This window comes from Sciurus carolinensis, chromosome X, assembly GCF_902686445.1.
Source record: "Sciurus carolinensis chromosome X, mSciCar1.2, whole genome shotgun sequence".
In the NCBI taxonomy this organism is placed as follows: domain Eukaryota; kingdom Metazoa; phylum Chordata; class Mammalia; order Rodentia; family Sciuridae; genus Sciurus; species Sciurus carolinensis.
In genome coordinates this window covers 99,625,742-99,643,725 of record NC_062232.1, presented here as the reverse complement: position 1 = coordinate 99,643,725, position 17,984 = coordinate 99,625,742, and the positions used below count along the sequence as shown (strand labels likewise).

Here is a 17,984-nt window from a genome sequence, read left to right as displayed (position 1 = left end):
TATTCAATAACATAATCATAGCGATGAAATTGGATTAAAACCTAAGGAGAAAACAGTGTGATTCTCTAAGGCTTAAATGGAAAAGGTGGAAAATGTTCCCTTTTACCTGGGGGCAAATAGGACAATTAAGATTCCTCTACTTTTAAATAATTTACATACTTAGGGTCTAGTATCCGGAATATATAAATAACTTCTACAACTCAACAATAAACTGACAACCCAGTTAAAAATAGGCCAAGAGGGCTGGGGATATAGCTTAGTTGGTAGAGCTCATAAGCACAAGACCCTGGATTCAATCCCCAGCACCGCCAAAAAAAAAAAAAAAAAAAAAAAAAAAAAAGGGCCAAGGATTTGAATGGATGTTCTCCTAAAGAAGATATATAGATGCTTGCTCAATAAGCCCATGAAAAGATGCTCAACATCATTAGCCATCAGGGAAGTGAAAATCAAAGAAATACCAAGATGTATATATTATACATATATAATGTATAAAAAAGACAGTAAAAATTATTAGCAAAGATGTGGAGAAATTAGAACCCTCATACCTTGCTAGTAAGAAAGTAAATTGTGCAACTACTTTTAAAAACCCTCTGGTAGTTTCTCAAAAAATATACATGTGGCAGGGCATGGTGGCACATGCCTGTAATCCCAGTGGTTCAGGAGGCTGAGACCAGAGGATTGCAGGTTCAAAGCCAGTCTCAGACACTTAGCAAGGCCCTAAACAACTTAGTGAGACTGTCTCTAAATAAAAATATTTTAAAAGGGGCTGGGGATGTGACTCAGTGTTTAAGTGCCACTGGCTTCAATCCCTGGTACCCCCCAAAAAATTTACATGCAGACTTACCATCTGACCCAGTAATTTCACTCTTATGTATACACCCAAAAGAATGGAAAACAGTAGGCCTCACAAAAATTTGTATATGAATGGTCATAGCAGCATTATCTATATTAGCCAAAAATGGAAACAATGTACATATTCATTGGCAAATGAATATATGAACAAAATATGGTATATCCATGTGATGAAATACTATTTGACCATGAAAAGACATGAAGTCATACAATATGGATGAACCTTGACAACATGCCAAGTGAAAGAAGGCAGACAAATGATGACATATTATTGTATAATTCCATTTATATGAAATGCCAGAATAAGTAAATCCAGAATAAGTAATTAAGGGATAGGAAGTAAAGTAGTGGTTGCCAGGGGCTGGGAAAGAGGCAGGCAGTGACTGTTAATAAGTATGGGGTTAGTTTGAGATGATGAAATGTTCTGGAATTAATTAGGTAATTATGATGGTTGAAGAACTGTGAATATGAAGAATGAATTTCATGTGCATCATATGTAACAGTGACAAGATGCTTCATTGGGTACTCATCCTGAACACTGCCATTAAAGAAAAAATCAGGGCTGGGGAGATAGCTCAGCTGGTAGAGTGTTTGTCTCGCAAGTACAAGGCCCTGAGTTCGATCTCCAGTACCGCAAAAAAAGAAAGAAAGAAAAAGAAAAAATCATGTTTAGAGACACACTTAAAATCTGTATTATGCATATATAATGTGTAATGTATAGACCTTTGTTATATCAGGTTTTATGTATACATGCACGTGTATATACAACTTAAATATTCATGGGCATATAGAAATTTAATAAATAATTTAAATAATATTAAGGATGTCACAACTAAAGTAGTTCCAGCTGACTTTGGCCAAGGCGAAGAAAGTTCTAGGGTCTCAGGGCGGGCCCCCATGCATCTTAGCCTGATGGGACCGCCCGGAAGTTCTTGAGAATACTCCTGACACGTGACCCAACGTTGCTTGGAGAGAAGAGGTGCGGCGCGCTTGTGACGTCATTTCTGCGCTATTTTCTTCGCTGGCTTTGAGGCATCTAATCGCCACTGGGAACTATGCCTAAAGTAGTGTCCAGGTCGGTTGTCTGCTCTGACACTCGGGACCGCGAGGAATATGATGATGGCGAGAAGCCCCTGCATGTCTACTACTGTTTGTGCGGCCAGATGGTCCTGGTGCTGGGTGAGTAGTCGGGAACTGGAAGGCATCTGCAAGGAGCGAGTCTGTGGGTTCCTTTTGAGCGGAGCCTGTGGGTACTGGGGATCGAACCTATGGGCGCTTACACTGAGTTACATCTCCAGGGCTTTTTATTAAGAGATGGTCTCCCAAGTTGCCGAGGCTGACCTAGAATTTGCGATCCTCCTGCCTCTACCTCCCCAGTCGCTGGGATTACAGGCGGGCGCAACCGCACCCAACTCAGTCTGCGGGTTCTTGAGGGTGAATTTCCTCTGGCTGTGAGCTGGGAGCCACCTCTCACTGAAGTTTAGTGGCTTTTCCCTTACCGTCAAAATCCTCCCTACACATTCCTTCTCCACTCCGGCCGCTTCTTTGTTTCGTTTTCTGCTTAACCTTGTGACAGTTTTTACAGGCCTCCCTCAAAACTAAACTCCTCGTTTAAAAAAAAATACACACACACACACACACACACACACACATACGTACATACATACATATATAATACACTGTATCTCCCCACTCAGTTCGCTCCAAATACTTTGTAACTTTTCCGCTGGATACAAAGATAAAATAAAAATAAAGCCCTCCCTTGATTCTACATTTCCCTCCACCTATAATCCCATCCCTATACTTTTACAGCAAAACTTATCAAAAGAGTTGCCTATATTGGTTGTCTCGACCTACTTCTGGTAGACTTTTCTTCCCACCTCTCACCTTCAAAACGATGTTGGTTAAGGTTACTAACTAAACTCCCGTGATACCTGTTCCAGTGGCTAATTACCTTAGTGTTAATTAATCACCCTTTCAGTAGCATCTGAAAGAGATGATCACGCCATTTGACTTGTGACACGTCCTTCATTTACTTCCAAGATTACGCACGCCTGATTTTTCTGCTACCTCAAAATTTTGTCCCTTCTCAGTGTCTAGCTCCTTCTTCCTTCTCAGACTTTTGGACATTTCAAGGCCTTAGAGCTCGGTATTTTCACTTATATTCAGTCTGTACTCACTCCCTTGGTGATCTCAACCGGACCCCAGCTTTAAATATCACCAATTTGCTGATAATTCACACATGTTTATCTTTAACCCGAACCTCTCCTTAAGCTCCACTTACCTATTCAATATCTCCGCCTGGATGTCTAATGAACCTCTCAAATATATCATGTTTAGAATTGAATTCATGATCTGCCCGGCCCACTGCTCTCCAATTGCTCTGATTATAGTCTTCCCTGTTGCAATGTTGTGGTACTGCAATTCATTCAATATCTGGCTTTGAGGAGTGAACAACCTAATGTGTAAACTGCCTAGTATTCTCTAACTCCCCTCATTTCCTCCATTAATCTCAAATCACTTTGACACTTGACTTCTTCATCTGTGGACCTTTAGATACTTAATTTGCATTATATCAGTTTTCTATCTGCTTTATTATTGTGCCTGTTTTATTTCATGTGTGTTTTCATTGTTTTCAGACCAAACTCTTCCAACTAGGATGGGTCATTTGCATACCATATGTATCACTTTCTCCCTTTCTTAACAGTTACCCACTTTTCCCATTGCCCTCCTCAGAGGCTTTCTAGGATACTAAGTTGTCTCTTCTGACTCTTAATAAATTAGAGCACAAAGCAAATGTACTGTGATTACAGAAATATTCATAGGAACTTGAGTTGCAGTGCTGGAAGGTTTTTTTTTGGAAGGGTACTGGGGATTGAATCCAGGGGCACTTAACCACTAAGACACATCCCCAGCACTTTTATTTTTTAAATTTTGAGACAAGGTCTCACTAAGTTGCTTAGGGCCTCACTAAGTTGCTGAGGCTGGCCTAGAATTTGCAATCCTCCTGCCTTCTACCTCCCCAGTCCCTGGGATTATAGGCATGTACCATCACACCTAGCAGGGTTTTTTTTTGTCTGTCTCACAGTTTATTTAATAATAGTTAGTAAGTCAAATTGAACAGTCTATGTGGTGATCCAAAGTTCATATTTATAAATCATCAGCTTTAATTGCATGATTTACAACAGTAGAGGGTTTTTGCTTTCTATTTACAAGTTTTACAGAAAGTGTATATGTGTGTGTGGGGAGTGGGGCGCAGGTTAAGGAGGAAGAAAGCAAGCAAAGAAAAAACTCCTTGGAAATTTCACATGTTAAAAATCATCCCACTGGAATTGTTTCTTACCCTCTTTTTAAATTGTTTTTCCTTTGTTAGATGTAGAATTAATCAAAAATTCTTTCAAGAAACAGAAACCACAATATATAATACATCGATTTGGCAGCTGCCCCTGTATGTTTTGAAAAAGTCATTTTTCTCTCTACAGGTACAAATTACTTTAATACTTAAGGTATTATGCTCAGACTTATCTTATGGAATAGAAAATTTTCTGGAGCACAGAAGTTGACTTGAGGGGAGGAAAGGGGGATTTTTTTTTTAATTTCATGTTTTTTATTTCTATTTTTTTTTTGCCTTTGCTTGGCTTCAATGCTATGGTCAAATAAACTATTATTTACACAAAGGGAAAAGAAAATGCTGAAATTTTAAAATACATTATTAGCTTGATAAAAATCAGGAATCTATGAGAAATACCAAGAATATCAGTGTAGTGTACAAAATCAAAACCCTCCAAAAAGTAAAGATACATTACCTGCTCAGGAACAATTATTCTCAACAGAATCTATGAAGAACCATTAATAACAGAGAAGTTTCCCGTTTCAGTGCTGAATGGGAAAATGAAAATTGTCAAGAGAATTCAATATACAGCAAAATTTTCTTTCCAAAATGAGTATAAAATAAGCATTATCTACATAGACAAATCTAAGGCAACTTAACTCGAGTCTACATAAAATTTGTTATACCCAGAAGTTCCAAGGTCCGAACGGAAATAATACTTTACTTCGGAAAGGGGGATTTTTTAAAGAACATTTTTAAAATAATGAGCATCTTTGCACCCAGAGGGGAAAAAGTTGATGTGTGTGTGTGTGTGTGTGTGTGTGTGTGTGTGTGTGTGTATAAATTTTAAAGTAACAACCCCTTTTGTCCTCTGGTTTTAGGAATGTTCTTTTATTTAATTCTTCCATAAAGTAAGGAAAATAAGGAAAAATGTCAACCATCTGCACCAGCAAATAGTTATTAATATTACATATTTTCATTAATTAAAAAAATAAAACCTATTGGAGGTGCAAGGCAGAAAGGTTGGCATCAGACCTCAGCCTCTTCCCAGTGCACTGATCTTTCAAATGAGGAAAAAGTTCCTGAAGTGGGAAGTGATTTGCCAAAGATGACCAGGGTGATAACAGAGCTGGGACCAAAACCATGGTTCTCCTGACACCAAGTCATATTTAGTTGGAAAACTCAAAATCAACTTCCATTAGCAGAGTAATTATAGTAAAGACCATAGTGCTAAGGCTGCCACTGAAAACTTCTGATTGGATCAAGACATTTTTCAGTGACTACTGACCAATCTTTCTCCATTCCTTCAGATTGTCAGTTAGAGAAATTGCCCATGAGGCCCCGGGACCGATCCCGTGTGATTGATGCTGCCAAACATGCTCACAAATTTTGTAATACAGAAGATGAGGAGACTATGTATCTTCGGAGGTAAGGGATTGATGTTCTGTTTAGGATTTTGCTGTTGTATCAGGGTCTTCTGAAGAACATAAATATCTATCTAATGTTGAACAGCTCATCCATTTGAGCCCAATTCTATGACATTTGTGGTAGTTCTCTAAATTCTGTTAATGCAGCAAAATCTTTATTGTGCTTTGTTGAAATGGTGCTCAGATGTGATTCTACTGCCATTTGGTAACTGAAATTTGACAGGTTTGGGTGAATTCATTCAACCTGTAATCTTTTGGAGCATACCACATGCCAGGCACTGAGATAGGTACTGGATCTGTGAATGAATAAAGCACCAGCTGTAACATCAAAGAGGTTATGGCTCAGTGAGTGGTTTCTTCTTATCGTGATAGGAAGAAATACTGGTGTTGTAAACAAAAGGTTGTGGGAAAAACTCCAAAAGATAGTGGCATTTGTGGTTGGCCTGAACTAGGACATGAGGTAGATGAGGGGGATTAAGAACATTCCAGGTGGAGGGAATCTAGAAGCATTGAAGTATTAAACATGGTGAACTTGGGAAATCTGAATAGTCCTTTATGGCCAGAGCAAAGGTTATTTTACAGAAAGGGGTTTATGCATACTGGGGTGAGAATAGAGTGCCATGCTAAAGTTTGTACCCAAAAGCAGAGTAGTGACCTGGTTAGATCCATTTTAGATTTGGGAATTCTGATATATATTGGGAATTAAAACCTGTGAAGGGATAAATTTGCATGAAAAGAATGTGGAGCAAGAAGAAAGTAATGAAGATTTACAAAGAACACAAAAGAATTGGAACTATCCAAGCACAATGGTGCACACCTGTAATCCCAGTGGCTGGGAAGACTGAGGCAGGAAGATCATGAGTTTAGCAACTTAGCAAGGCTCTAAGCAATTTAGTGAGACCCTGTCTCTAAATAAAAATATAAAAAGGGCTGGGGATGTGACTCAGTGGTTAAGTGCCCCTGGATTCAGTCCCCGGTACTGGGGGAAAAAAAGAAAAGAAAAGAATTGGAACTACTTAACAAGGAGAACAGTGATGTGGAAAACAAGAAAGGAGAGTTTCAAGAAGTGTGTATGTGTGTGCATCAGATGTGGGGTGCCCATCTTCGGCAGGTGCCAAATGGCACTGAGAGATCAATCCTAGAGAATTAAGTCCATGCATTTGTTCATCTAGTATTCCTTTTGTTGGGCACCTATTGTGTGCCACATACTGTCCTAGAAGCCTGGGATATCCCACTATGTTAGGATGCTAGAGTTACCATAATAAAGTACCACAAACTGGATGGCTTTAAACAGCAGGTATTACTTGTCTCAAAGTTTTAGAGGCTAGAAGTCCACAAGGTGTCTGTAGGGCTATGTTCTCTCCAAAAATTCTAGAGGAGAATCCTTCCTTGCCCCTTCCTAGCTTCTGGCTTTTGCCAGCAATCCCTGATGTTCCTTGGCTTCTAATTGTGTCACTACAATATCTGCCTTGCATCATCATATGGTACTTGTCCAGCGTCATCTTCTTTATAAGGGCACGAGTCATATTGGATTAAGGGCCCATCCTACTCTAGTCTAACCTCATCTTCTTCGGGGAGGTACTGGGGATTGAACCCAGGCGTGGTCTCCACCAAGCTACATCCCCAGCCTTTTTATTTTATTTATTTATTTATTTAGGTACTGAGGATTGAACCTAGGGGCACTTAACCACCAAGTATTTTATTTAGACACAGGGTCTCACTGAGTAGCTTAGGGCCTTGCTAAGTTGCTGAGGCTGGCTTTGAACTCCCAATACTCCTGCTTCAGCCTCCAGAGCCACTGGGATTACAGGCATGCCATTCTGCCTGGCAGCCTTATTTTTTATTTCAAGACAGGGTTTCTCTAAGTTGCTTAGGTCCTCACTAAAGTATTGAGGTTGGCCTTGGACTTGTGATCCTTCTGCCTCAGCCTTCTGAGTTGCTGGCATTACGTCTGTGTTCCACTGCGCCCAGCTAACCTTGTCTTTTTGTTTTGTAGTGCTGGGGGTCGAACATAGGACCTTGTGCATGCTAGTGAAGAACACTACTGCTGAGTCACATTCCCAGTCCTGTATGTTCTCTTTTAAGAAATGTCTTTTCAGCTGGGTATGGTGGCACATACCTGTAATCCTGGCAGCTCTAGAGGTTGAGGCAGGATTAAGTGTTTAAAGCCAGCCTCAGCAACTTAGGCCCTAAGCAATTCAGTGAGACCCTGTTTCTAAATAAAATATAAAAAAGGGCTGGGGACATGGCTCAGTGGTTGAGTGCCCCTGAATTCACTCCCCAGTACAAAAGAAAGGAAGGAAGGGAGGGAGGGAGGGAGGGAGGAAGGGAAAGAAGGAAGGAAGGGAAAGAAAGGAAGAAAAGGAAGGAAGGAAGAAAGAAATATCTATTCAACCAGGCACAGTGGTGCATGCCTGTAATCCCAGTGGCCCAGGAGGCTGAGACAGGAGGATTGAGAATTCAAAGCCAGCATCAGCACCTGGTAGACTATGGTAAGGACTTGGATTTTATTCTAGGTGTCTGGGGAAACCATTTTTGCCTTTATCTAGTGAATAATTTAGAGTGAGATAGCAGAGGAAGCAGATCCTAGAATAAGTGGTTAGATTTTATGATTATGTTATATTTGAATTCAAAGAGAGGAAAACCTAAGTATGATATACACACATGCAAAAAAAAGATTGTTTTGACCACAGAAAAATCTAAACTTTTCATAAGATGAAAAAAAAAAAAAGACAAATGACAAACTGGGGAGAAATATTTGCAAAGAGCTGGGCATGGTGTCACATGTTTGTAATCCTAGTAGCTCAGGAGGCTGAGGCGAGAAGATCCTCTAGTTCAAAGCCAGCCTCAGCAATTTAGCAAGGCCCTAAGCAATTTAGCAAGACCCTGTCTCTAAAAAGAGTTGGGGCTGGGCACAGTGGTGCACACCTGTAATCCCAGAGGCTTGGTAGGCTGAGGCAGGAGGATCAAGAGTTCAAAACCAGCCTCAGCAATGGCAAGGCACTTAAGTAACTCAGTGAGATGCTGTCTAAATAAAATACAAAATTGGGCTGGGGATATGGCTCAGTGGTCGAGTGCCCGAGTTCAATCCCCAGTACTGCTCCACCCCGCAAAAAGGGTTGGGAATGTGACTCAGTGTTTAAGTGTTCCTGGGTTAATCCTTGGTACCAGAGAGAGAGAGAGAGAAGAAATATTTACAAGGCCCTTCAACAATAGCAAGTCTCCTTAACACAAAATGAAGAGATAGCTCAGTAGACACAATATGAACTGACAGTTCACAAAAATACAAATGGCTATTAAATTTATGAAAATAAATTTAACTTCAGTCTTCAAAAATAAATGCAAATTAGGAGATCCCATTTTTCACCCATGACATTGAAAGGGATGCAGTTTAATAACATAATGTTGGTGAAACTGTAGGGAAACACATCTCTCAATACATTATTGTTAGGGCTATAAATTGGTTCAAGTTTTATAGAGTAATTTGACAGGTATCTACCAGAATTTAAAAATACACCCTTCTAGGAATTTATCCAACAGAGAGAAGACATTTGGATTCACCATATAAAGAAATATAATGTAGCCTTTTTAAAGAATGAACCAAGCCGGGGACAGTGGTGCAGGCCTGTAATCCCAGCAGCTCAGGAGGCTGAGTCAGGAGGATTGCAAGTTCAAGGCCAGCCTCAGCAACTTAGTGAGGCCCTAAGCAACTCAGAGACCCTGTCTCTAAATAAAATACAAAAACGGGCTGGGGATGTGACTCAGTGGTTGAGTACCCCTGGGTTCAATCCCTGGTACCAAAAAATAAAAAAATTTGAAAAAAGAATGAAGCAGCTCTTTGTTCATATGGAGGATCATATATATGTTATATAGATGTGTGTGTATGTATGTATGTGTGTGTGTGTATATATATATAGCAAGAAACATTTTTGAATGAGTTAAAAAAAAAGGTGAAGAACAGTGTAAGGTATGGTACATTCATGTTTTTTTTTTGTGTGTGTGTGGTGCTGGGGTTCGAACCCAGGGCCTTATGCTTGCAAGGCAAGTATTCTACCAACTGAGCTATCTCCCCAGCCCAGGTATGGTACATTCATATAAAAAAGGGAAAAAAAGTATTTCCTTATGTACCAGGGCTGGGGATGTAGCTCAGTGGTAAAATCCTTACCCAGCATGTGCAGGCTATGGGTTCAGTCGTAGCACAGGAAAAAAAAATCTATTAGAGTGTTTGCCTACTGTGTACCTGTCAGTGTTCTTTGCTTGTACATGCATCAGCTATCTCTGGAATGAACATAAGAAGCCAGGAGGATTTTGCCTATGGAAAAGGGAACTGGGTGGGTGGAGGACAGGTAGAGTGGATATTTACTTTTCATTTTATTCTCATATGCATACCTTATGCATATGTTGACTATTAAAAAATTGAAACAAGCAAGAGCGGGTGAGTGAGGCATCAGGAAGATGCTACAGTAGTAAAAGGTATTGATAATGGTGGCAGGAAGGTGGAAAAAAGTAGGCAGCTGAAGATTTTTTTGTATTAAATCCATCAGATTTGCTGATGAAGTAAATGTGAGAGATGAGGGAAGGAGAAGAATCAAGGATGAATCCCAGGTTTCTTTTAAGCAACTGGGTGGTGGAATTGAGTCTTTTAATCAATGTGTTGGTTCTTGAGTTTGATTGCCTGGACTTGAATTCAACCTCCTCTACGTTTTAGCACTATGACTTTGTGCAAATCTTGTAATTTGTGCTTAAGTTCCCTCAGCTGTAAAATGGAAATAATAATATGTAATTGTAAGGATTACTGTAAGGATTATATGAGTTAATACATGTATATATTTTAGAATGGCTCATAGCATATGGTAAAAGCTATATACCATTTTCCCCCATATCCATGTGAGATTTGTTCCAGGACCTCCTGTGGATACCAAAATCTGCAGATACTCAAATCAGTTATATAAAATTGCATAGCATTTGAATATCTTATATTCTCTCACACACTTTAAACCATCTTTTTGTTACTTATAATACCTATACAACATAAATGCTATGTAAATAATTGTTATACTGTATTGTTTAGGGAATAAAAAGAAAAAAATGAACATGTTCAGTACTGACACAATTTTTTCCTGAATATTTTTGATCCACAGTTGGTGGAATCCACACATGAGGAACCCATGGATGTGGAGGGCTAACTATTTAAGTGCTTACTGCTGTGGTTGTTACTGTAACTATAATCATTACCATGAGAGTTACATTGATCCTCTTCCTCTTCTGTTAGGGGTAACCATATTAGGAGCTCAATAAATGCTTGTTGAAGGAAGGAAAGAATGTTGTAACTTTAAAATTGACAACATGTTTAACCAGTTGGTCTATGGAATGAAAAAATTTGAAAGGCCCTTTTAATTTGTGAGGAAATAAGATGGTATGGTTAATAGGTTATGAGATTGCTCCTACCTTCTTATTTTTAACTTCCATTTTCTATACAGGCCTGAAGGCATCGAACGACAATACAGGAAGAAGTGTGCAAAGTAAGTGTTAACCATGTGGGTTTCTCTCGGAATAGGCAAATAGAGGCATAATGGATTATGAAAATAGTTATTTGGATATAATACTCCTGGTGTCTCTGTTCTTATAATCTCAACTGCCTTCAAACCAAATACTAATGTTTCCTGAAGAGACTAGTCAGAGTTACATCCCTGATTAGCTGGTCATAAAACGAGTTTTTAACATAGTGCAATTTTATAAAAATTGAGATGTAATCAATATATAATAAAACTTGCCCATTTTAAGTGTTTAATTTGACAGGTTTTGACAAAAGAATACAGTCATGTAGTACCACCAGCATCATGATATCAAACATTTCCAGCATTCCATATTCTCTTTGCAGTCCAATCCCCCTGCCCCATTCGGCACTGCTTTCTGTTACAATGGTTTTGCCTTTCCTAAAATTTAATGTAAATTTTACAGTATGTGTTCTAGTATGTACACAGTATGTATCTTTTGCACATATTATTTTATTCCTTCCAGTTATGTTGTCTATCAGTCATTTCTTTCTCTTATTACTAAGTAGTAGTCCATGTATCCAAGTTGTTGCCCTTTCACCCATTTGAGTTGAAAGGCATTTTAGTTGTTCCAGTTTGGGCTATTATCAATAAAGCTGCTGTGAATATTCTAGTATAAATTAGAGTGTGAACATGTATTTTCTCTTGGAGTAGAATTGGCTGGGCCATATGGTAAATGAAACTAGTGTAACTTAATTCAGACCTATCTGTAAAGTCTATTATAGGATCATAGACCTAAGAATCTTGAAGAATATTATTTAAAGCAAAAAATGTATGTGCATTCCAGCTTTAGGCTGTTAATACTGACTATTAACCTCTATAAAAGGGGCTGGGGATATAGCTCAGTTGGTAGAGTGCCTGCCTTGCAAGCATAAGTGCCCTGGGTCCAATCCCCAGCACCACAAAAAAAAAAAAAAACTCTATAAAAAGTTCAGTCTTGGTGATAAACTATGGTTACATCTTGGCTAGCAGAAGACTCAAACTAGGAGATTAAAAACTGAGGAAAATGGATAAGAAGGCATGTTCATCAGATTGATGAAATTGGTGTTATCATTTCTCATGGGTCTACTTTGTTTAACTCCATAAGTATAATAATGGCCAGCCAAATAAAGTGGTGATAACTACCAGGACTGGTTTGCCAATCACTAGAGTGGAGCCTTTACACTCCTCCCAAACACTACAACAACAAACAGAACAGAAAAAAAAATCTAGACAGCATGCTCAAGCTAGTTACCCAGATGACTAGGAAGAATGGTGGCAACTTTGACGGCAGATAATCAATAACATAAGCCAGGGTTTACCAGAACGTGTTGACTATTACAAATCATTTGAAATGCTCAGTAAACTGCAGATTCCTAGGCCTCGCTCCCTACATTTGCTGAATCAGGATCTTTTGGAGTGACCTAGGAATCTTAACAGCAATTTTAATAAGCACCCTTTGGATGTCGTCATGAGAAGAGATAATCTTTATTTTATGGCACAAAAATATTCCCAGAGTCTACATATGCTTTTCAAATCTCTGTGAGGGAATTCGGAATCAGAGTTTTTCCAGAGGTTCATTCTGCTGTTGCAGGTGTGGGACTACCACTGTTCTACCAGTCCCAGCCGAAGAATGCCCCTGTGACCTTCATCGTGGATGGAGCAGTAGTGCAATTTGGTCAGGGTTTTGGGAAAACAAATATATATACTCAGAAACAAGAGCCTCCAAAGAAGGTAATTATCATTGAAGGAGACAGATGCTTTATACAGCTACAGATTTAGTCCCAAATGTTTTTTATTGTGGTGCTGGGGATTGAACCCAGGGATTCATACATGCTAGGCAAGTGCTGTACTACTGAGCTACTCCTCCAGCCCCTGTATTTTAAAATAGGTTTAATACACAAGAAAGTACCCTTATGGATGTCTTCATTAAAAAAAAATTTAGTTGCAGATGGACACAATACCTTTATTTTTATTTGGTGCTGGGGATTGAACCTAGTGCTTCAAACATGCTTGGCAAGCCTTTACACTGAGCTATAACCCAGCCCCTAGAGTGTATTCATTTTAAGAGAATGCCATTTTTGATATATAGCATATATTGCAGAATTGTAACACCTATTCTGATTTTCTACAGTGCCTCATGAGTAATCTTAGAAAATGTATAGTTTTTATTCTCATTTATTTCCTTAAACATTCTTTTTCCCGTGTGAATAATTAAACACTTAACTGAATTAGGCCAATAAAAGAATCACTTTAAAAACCTTTGATGCCCAATGTTACGAAAATATAAATGTAAATTAAAACATTGACACCTTTAGATAGGCAGCCTGTCCCAAAGAGGCAGTGCCCCCCAACCCTGCACACAAGCATGTGTACACTCACACTCACATATGGCTTGTGGATCCTCTTGGGGTGAACTAGACTAACTCCTCTCCCTGCTCTTTCAGGTGATGATGACCAAACGGACTAAAGACATGGGCAAGTTCAGCTCTGTCACCGTGTCTACCATTGATGAAGAGAAGAAGAGATTGAGGCTGTAAGTGCTTCTGTTCACCAGGGAATTGGAATTGGGGGTGGGTTAGGAAAGGGAACTCTGGAGCTAGAGCTCCACCTACCAGAACAGAGACATTGCTTTCAGACCCTGCTCTGCTAGTAAGAAACCATGTGACACTGGGTTAATGCTGGTTTCCCAGGACCTCAGGCACAGCTGTAAGATGTGAACAAGAGAGTTGAGCTCTTTCATTCTTTTTATTTTTTTTTATATTTTTATAGTTGGATCTTGTAATGGATCTTTTTATTTTATTTTTATTTATTTATATGTGGTGCTGAGTATCGAATCCAGGGCCTCACACATGCCAGGCAAATGCTTTACCGCTGAGCCACAACTCCAGCCCCGCTCTTTCATTCTTCTATAAATTTAAAGACTACTGGACTAAATGATTTTAGAGCCTTTCCAGTCCAGCTCTGATGGTTTGGGAGTCTGTTCCTAGCAGTCAGCAGTAGCAGCAGCAATTACCTTTCTGGTACTTCAGTAGGATGAAGTTATGGAGAGATGTGAGCTGTTATTTAAAATGATTTTGGTTGAAGCCTGAACTTCCCTGGATTATTGAAAAGAGGAAGAGTTGGAAAGGGAACAGAGACCTGCCAATTCCCTAATGATTTCATGACTCGAACAGTATAAATTGCTACTATGGTCTTTATTATAATTCCTCAGTGAGAAAACTGATTTAAGGATGTTTCTTTTCTCCTTCAGAGGGAGGTTGCTGACTCATATGCACAGAATGCCAAAGTGATTGAAAAACAGCTGGAGCGCAAAGGCATGAGCAAGAGGCGACTGCAAGAGCTGGTGAGTGCCATGGGATAAGATAGCTCTGGCTTCATTGTTTGGATTTCTTCCCTAAACAACCGTCCAGCAGGGAAATCTTTTAGGAAATCTCTTGGGGGTGGCTAGTGTAGCTGGCTGCTAGCTTGCTAATCCTAGCTTCTGATTGTTGGTGTAACCTGCTCTGTAGTAGAGGCTGCAGGATCAGGCCCTAAATTATAGCACCTGTTATCTAACCTAGGATGTTATTTTAATCTGGTATTTATGGTCCCAGTAAGGAGTTTAAAGATGAGAGTTTCTAGATATCTCCCAGGATGTAGTGATGTATGATAGTACTACTTAGCAGTACCTGGATTGGGGCTGGTTATTGCATCTTAAAGAACTGCTAGTTTCCTGTGTTATTCCTGGGTTCATCTCAGAGCATGTACATCTGTATGTGATGGTGCCTACATTTTTGTTTTTTTATAATCGCTTATAATATTTTATTAAAGTTGGACAGTGTTGCATGATGCTTCATCAAAAGGTATGCCACTTTCTTCTAATGACTGGTATATGTTTAGTTGCTGCTTTACCTTGCACTAGTGGTCTAGAGTAGTCTCAAACTTTCTAAGATGAATGACCAGTGTTTCCTTTTTTAATTGCCAGTTTTGTAATTTGTAAAAAATACAATAGAAATGAATTAACCTCAAGTTGTATATTAAATTATTTTATTACTCTATCAAATTGCTATAAAAGTTTTCTAAATATTTACTCTTGATTTTTTGCATGTATGTTGCATGACGATTAACAAACAGTTCATGGACCCCAGAATTTTGGTAGCACTGTTTTGGAATGGCATTCTTTCCTATTCTGCTAAGAATAGGATACAAGTACACCATGATATTGACTCCCTCAGCCCTTGGGAGGTGCTGGGTTCCTGGAATCCTTGTGTTCATTGTCTTGATCCACAGCCTTGTACATTTGCCTGTGTTTTGCCTACAAATACCCTTTTCTGAGTGTACCATAACATCAGAAAGATTGGAAAGCAGTTGCTAGAGACACAAGGATTTTAGAACCACTTCTGGCTTGTATGCTAAATGAGCACTAAGATAGAGTGTTTCTCTTTTTTTTCCCCATATATTTTTATTTTGTTTTTTTCTTTCTACCTTTTTTATTGGTGCATTATAATTGCACATAATGATGGGATTTATTGTTACATATTCATACATGCACAGAAGATGACAGTATAGTTTGGCAGTATCACTAAGGGAAAGTGTTTCTGTGTGTTTTATTAGAATAAGGAAGAAAAAATAAGACTTTTATATGATATATCAAGGCATACAATTTTTTTCCTTTCCAGGCTGAACTGGAAGCCAAGAAAGCTAAAATGAAGGGGACCTTGATTGACAACCAGTTCAAATGACCAAGACTTTTCTCTGAGTCCAGACTGGAGGCAAGCATTTAGATCAAGAAGAAAAATAACTTCTGATCACATGGACTAGTTTCTGTTTATTCCCCAGGAAAAGACTTTACTTTGCTTCCCATTGATTCTCTTGTATTCAGTGAGGGTTTTGAGTCCATTTGATCTGCTTTCTAGGCTATATATTTTTCTAAGACTTTATGTAGGTTTTTTCCTATTTTTTTTTGTCCATTTGATGTAAACTTCTTCAGCTGTGTAAAACTTTATGAATAGATCAGTACTTGAGTTCCTCTAGTTTCCAAAATGACTTTTTATTGCTTTTTTTAGTTAATAAAGTATTGAAATATTTTTGGAAAAATAGGGCATGTCATAGAGAAAGGTAGCATGAATTATATTTAAAATTACAGCAAGTCATGTCCTTTTAAGTGACTGCCTCTGGTCTTAGAATGGTTCTTAGAATTGGCTATGGTTTCAATCTTTGTGCTGTCAGCAGAGTTCCATTGAAAGCCAAAATCTGCCTAAAGTTCTCTTTACTCAAATATTAGAGCTATAGGTGAACCATACCATATCAGACATTATACTTAAAGAAGGAGAAGACAGGGCTGGAGATGTTGCTCAATCAGGGTGCATGCTAGGCATGTGTGAGATCCTGGTTCCATCCCCAGCACCCACCACGCATGTGTATGTGTGTGCATGTGTGCACACGCATACCACACACCCCAAAAGGAAAAGCCAGATTGTAGTGAAGGAGTTGGTTAGCTCAGATTGAATTAAAAATAGGATCTTATTAAGTAACCAAGAGAGCTATCATCTAGTGGACAGCTGGGAGTATTGCTTCTCCGTGTGTACATGAGATAAACAAAATTATGTTAGGTATCTTTTCTTTTACATTTGCTATTGGGCAGAGGAATGTTGTGCATATAAATATTTTATCTCACACTGCTTCAGTGATATCAATATCTGTGTATTTGTATCCATATTTTATCTGTTCCCTGTATTACAAAGTGTGGGGTCAGAAAGCATGTTAACCTCTGCATATTACCTACAATGGATTGCAGTTATAGCAGGCACCCAAGACTTGTTTGTGAGGTGCTGCTGGGAAATGGTGGGAAAGTTTTCTTTGTATCTTTCTGATTTCTTTATTGCATGGAAAAGTAGGTTGAAATTGGGGTAGATGTAATTTAGCAAGAGCTGGACAAAAGAGAGGTGGAGTCCTGGGAAGGCCCAAAATGGGCCTGTGTTGCCATCTTCCAGGTTATTCTCCTGCCTCCAATGAGACTTTGCAACTGAGTCTTCCTCTCCATCTCATTTCCTGTCCTTATTCTGAGAAAGAAGTAACCATCATGTGGATGAACAACTATGACCTCTCACAATTTCTCAACCTTGACTCCTGACAAATGGCCTCTACCTTACTTCACTTTAGCCACAAACTCCCATGATTACAGCCTGGATATCATCTGCATCACCTCTGAAATCCAATATTTTAAATATGATCAACAAACATATTTACTTCCTCTAAAGCTGTTTTGTTTTTAGATTGGAAGGTGATTATTAGTAGTAAATAATGAAAAGCGGTGGTAGTAATAGTAAAAATACCACTTTTTATTGAATACTTACTATGTGTCAGGTGCCAGGGCAAAGCACTTTGCAGGTACTATCTAAAAGATGATAATTCTTTTAAGTTTAGATGTTACTGTTACCATTCTAAAAATGAATATTCTGATGCTCAGAGATTTTTAAGTTTCCCAAGATCCCATAGTCAGTACATGGTGAAGACAAAATTTGATTTTAGAGCTAGAACAGGAAAACTGCTGCTCCTGTGGAATTTTTAAATCATTATATTTAAATCAGAATGCAATTTCATTTTGAGAAACCAAACTAAAGTGCATTGTAAAGATCTTGCATAGAGGACTCCCTATAACAAATATGTGGTTACATTTTTACATATTTTCTAAAATATTTATCTTTAGATACTGGTTCTAAGCCATTTCAACATCTGGTTCAAGTTATGCATTTTACTTCATCTGTATGTTTGTGAAATATTATGTCATTAGCACCAAGCAACCATATGCTCTTTATTATCTTTTATTCTTTCATATTGAAGTAATTGTTAAAAAAG

General features: G+C 38.6%; 1 protein-coding gene across 1 annotated transcript; it reads left to right on the top strand.

The window, feature by feature from the left end:
* The first annotated feature begins 1,867 nt into the window (after positions 1-1,867).
* Steep1 (STING1 ER exit protein 1) lies at positions 1,868-17,344 on the top strand. The gene is given in 9 exon segments (XM_047535900.1): positions 1,868-2,031; positions 5,494-5,611; positions 11,091-11,132; positions 11,358-11,359; positions 12,739-12,878; positions 13,592-13,658; positions 13,661-13,680; positions 14,398-14,490; positions 15,806-17,344. Coding segments are annotated over 9 exon segments (669 nt in total). The 5' UTR covers positions 1,868-1,907; the 3' UTR covers positions 15,869-17,344.
* The last annotated feature ends 640 nt before the right edge of the window (positions 17,345-17,984 follow it).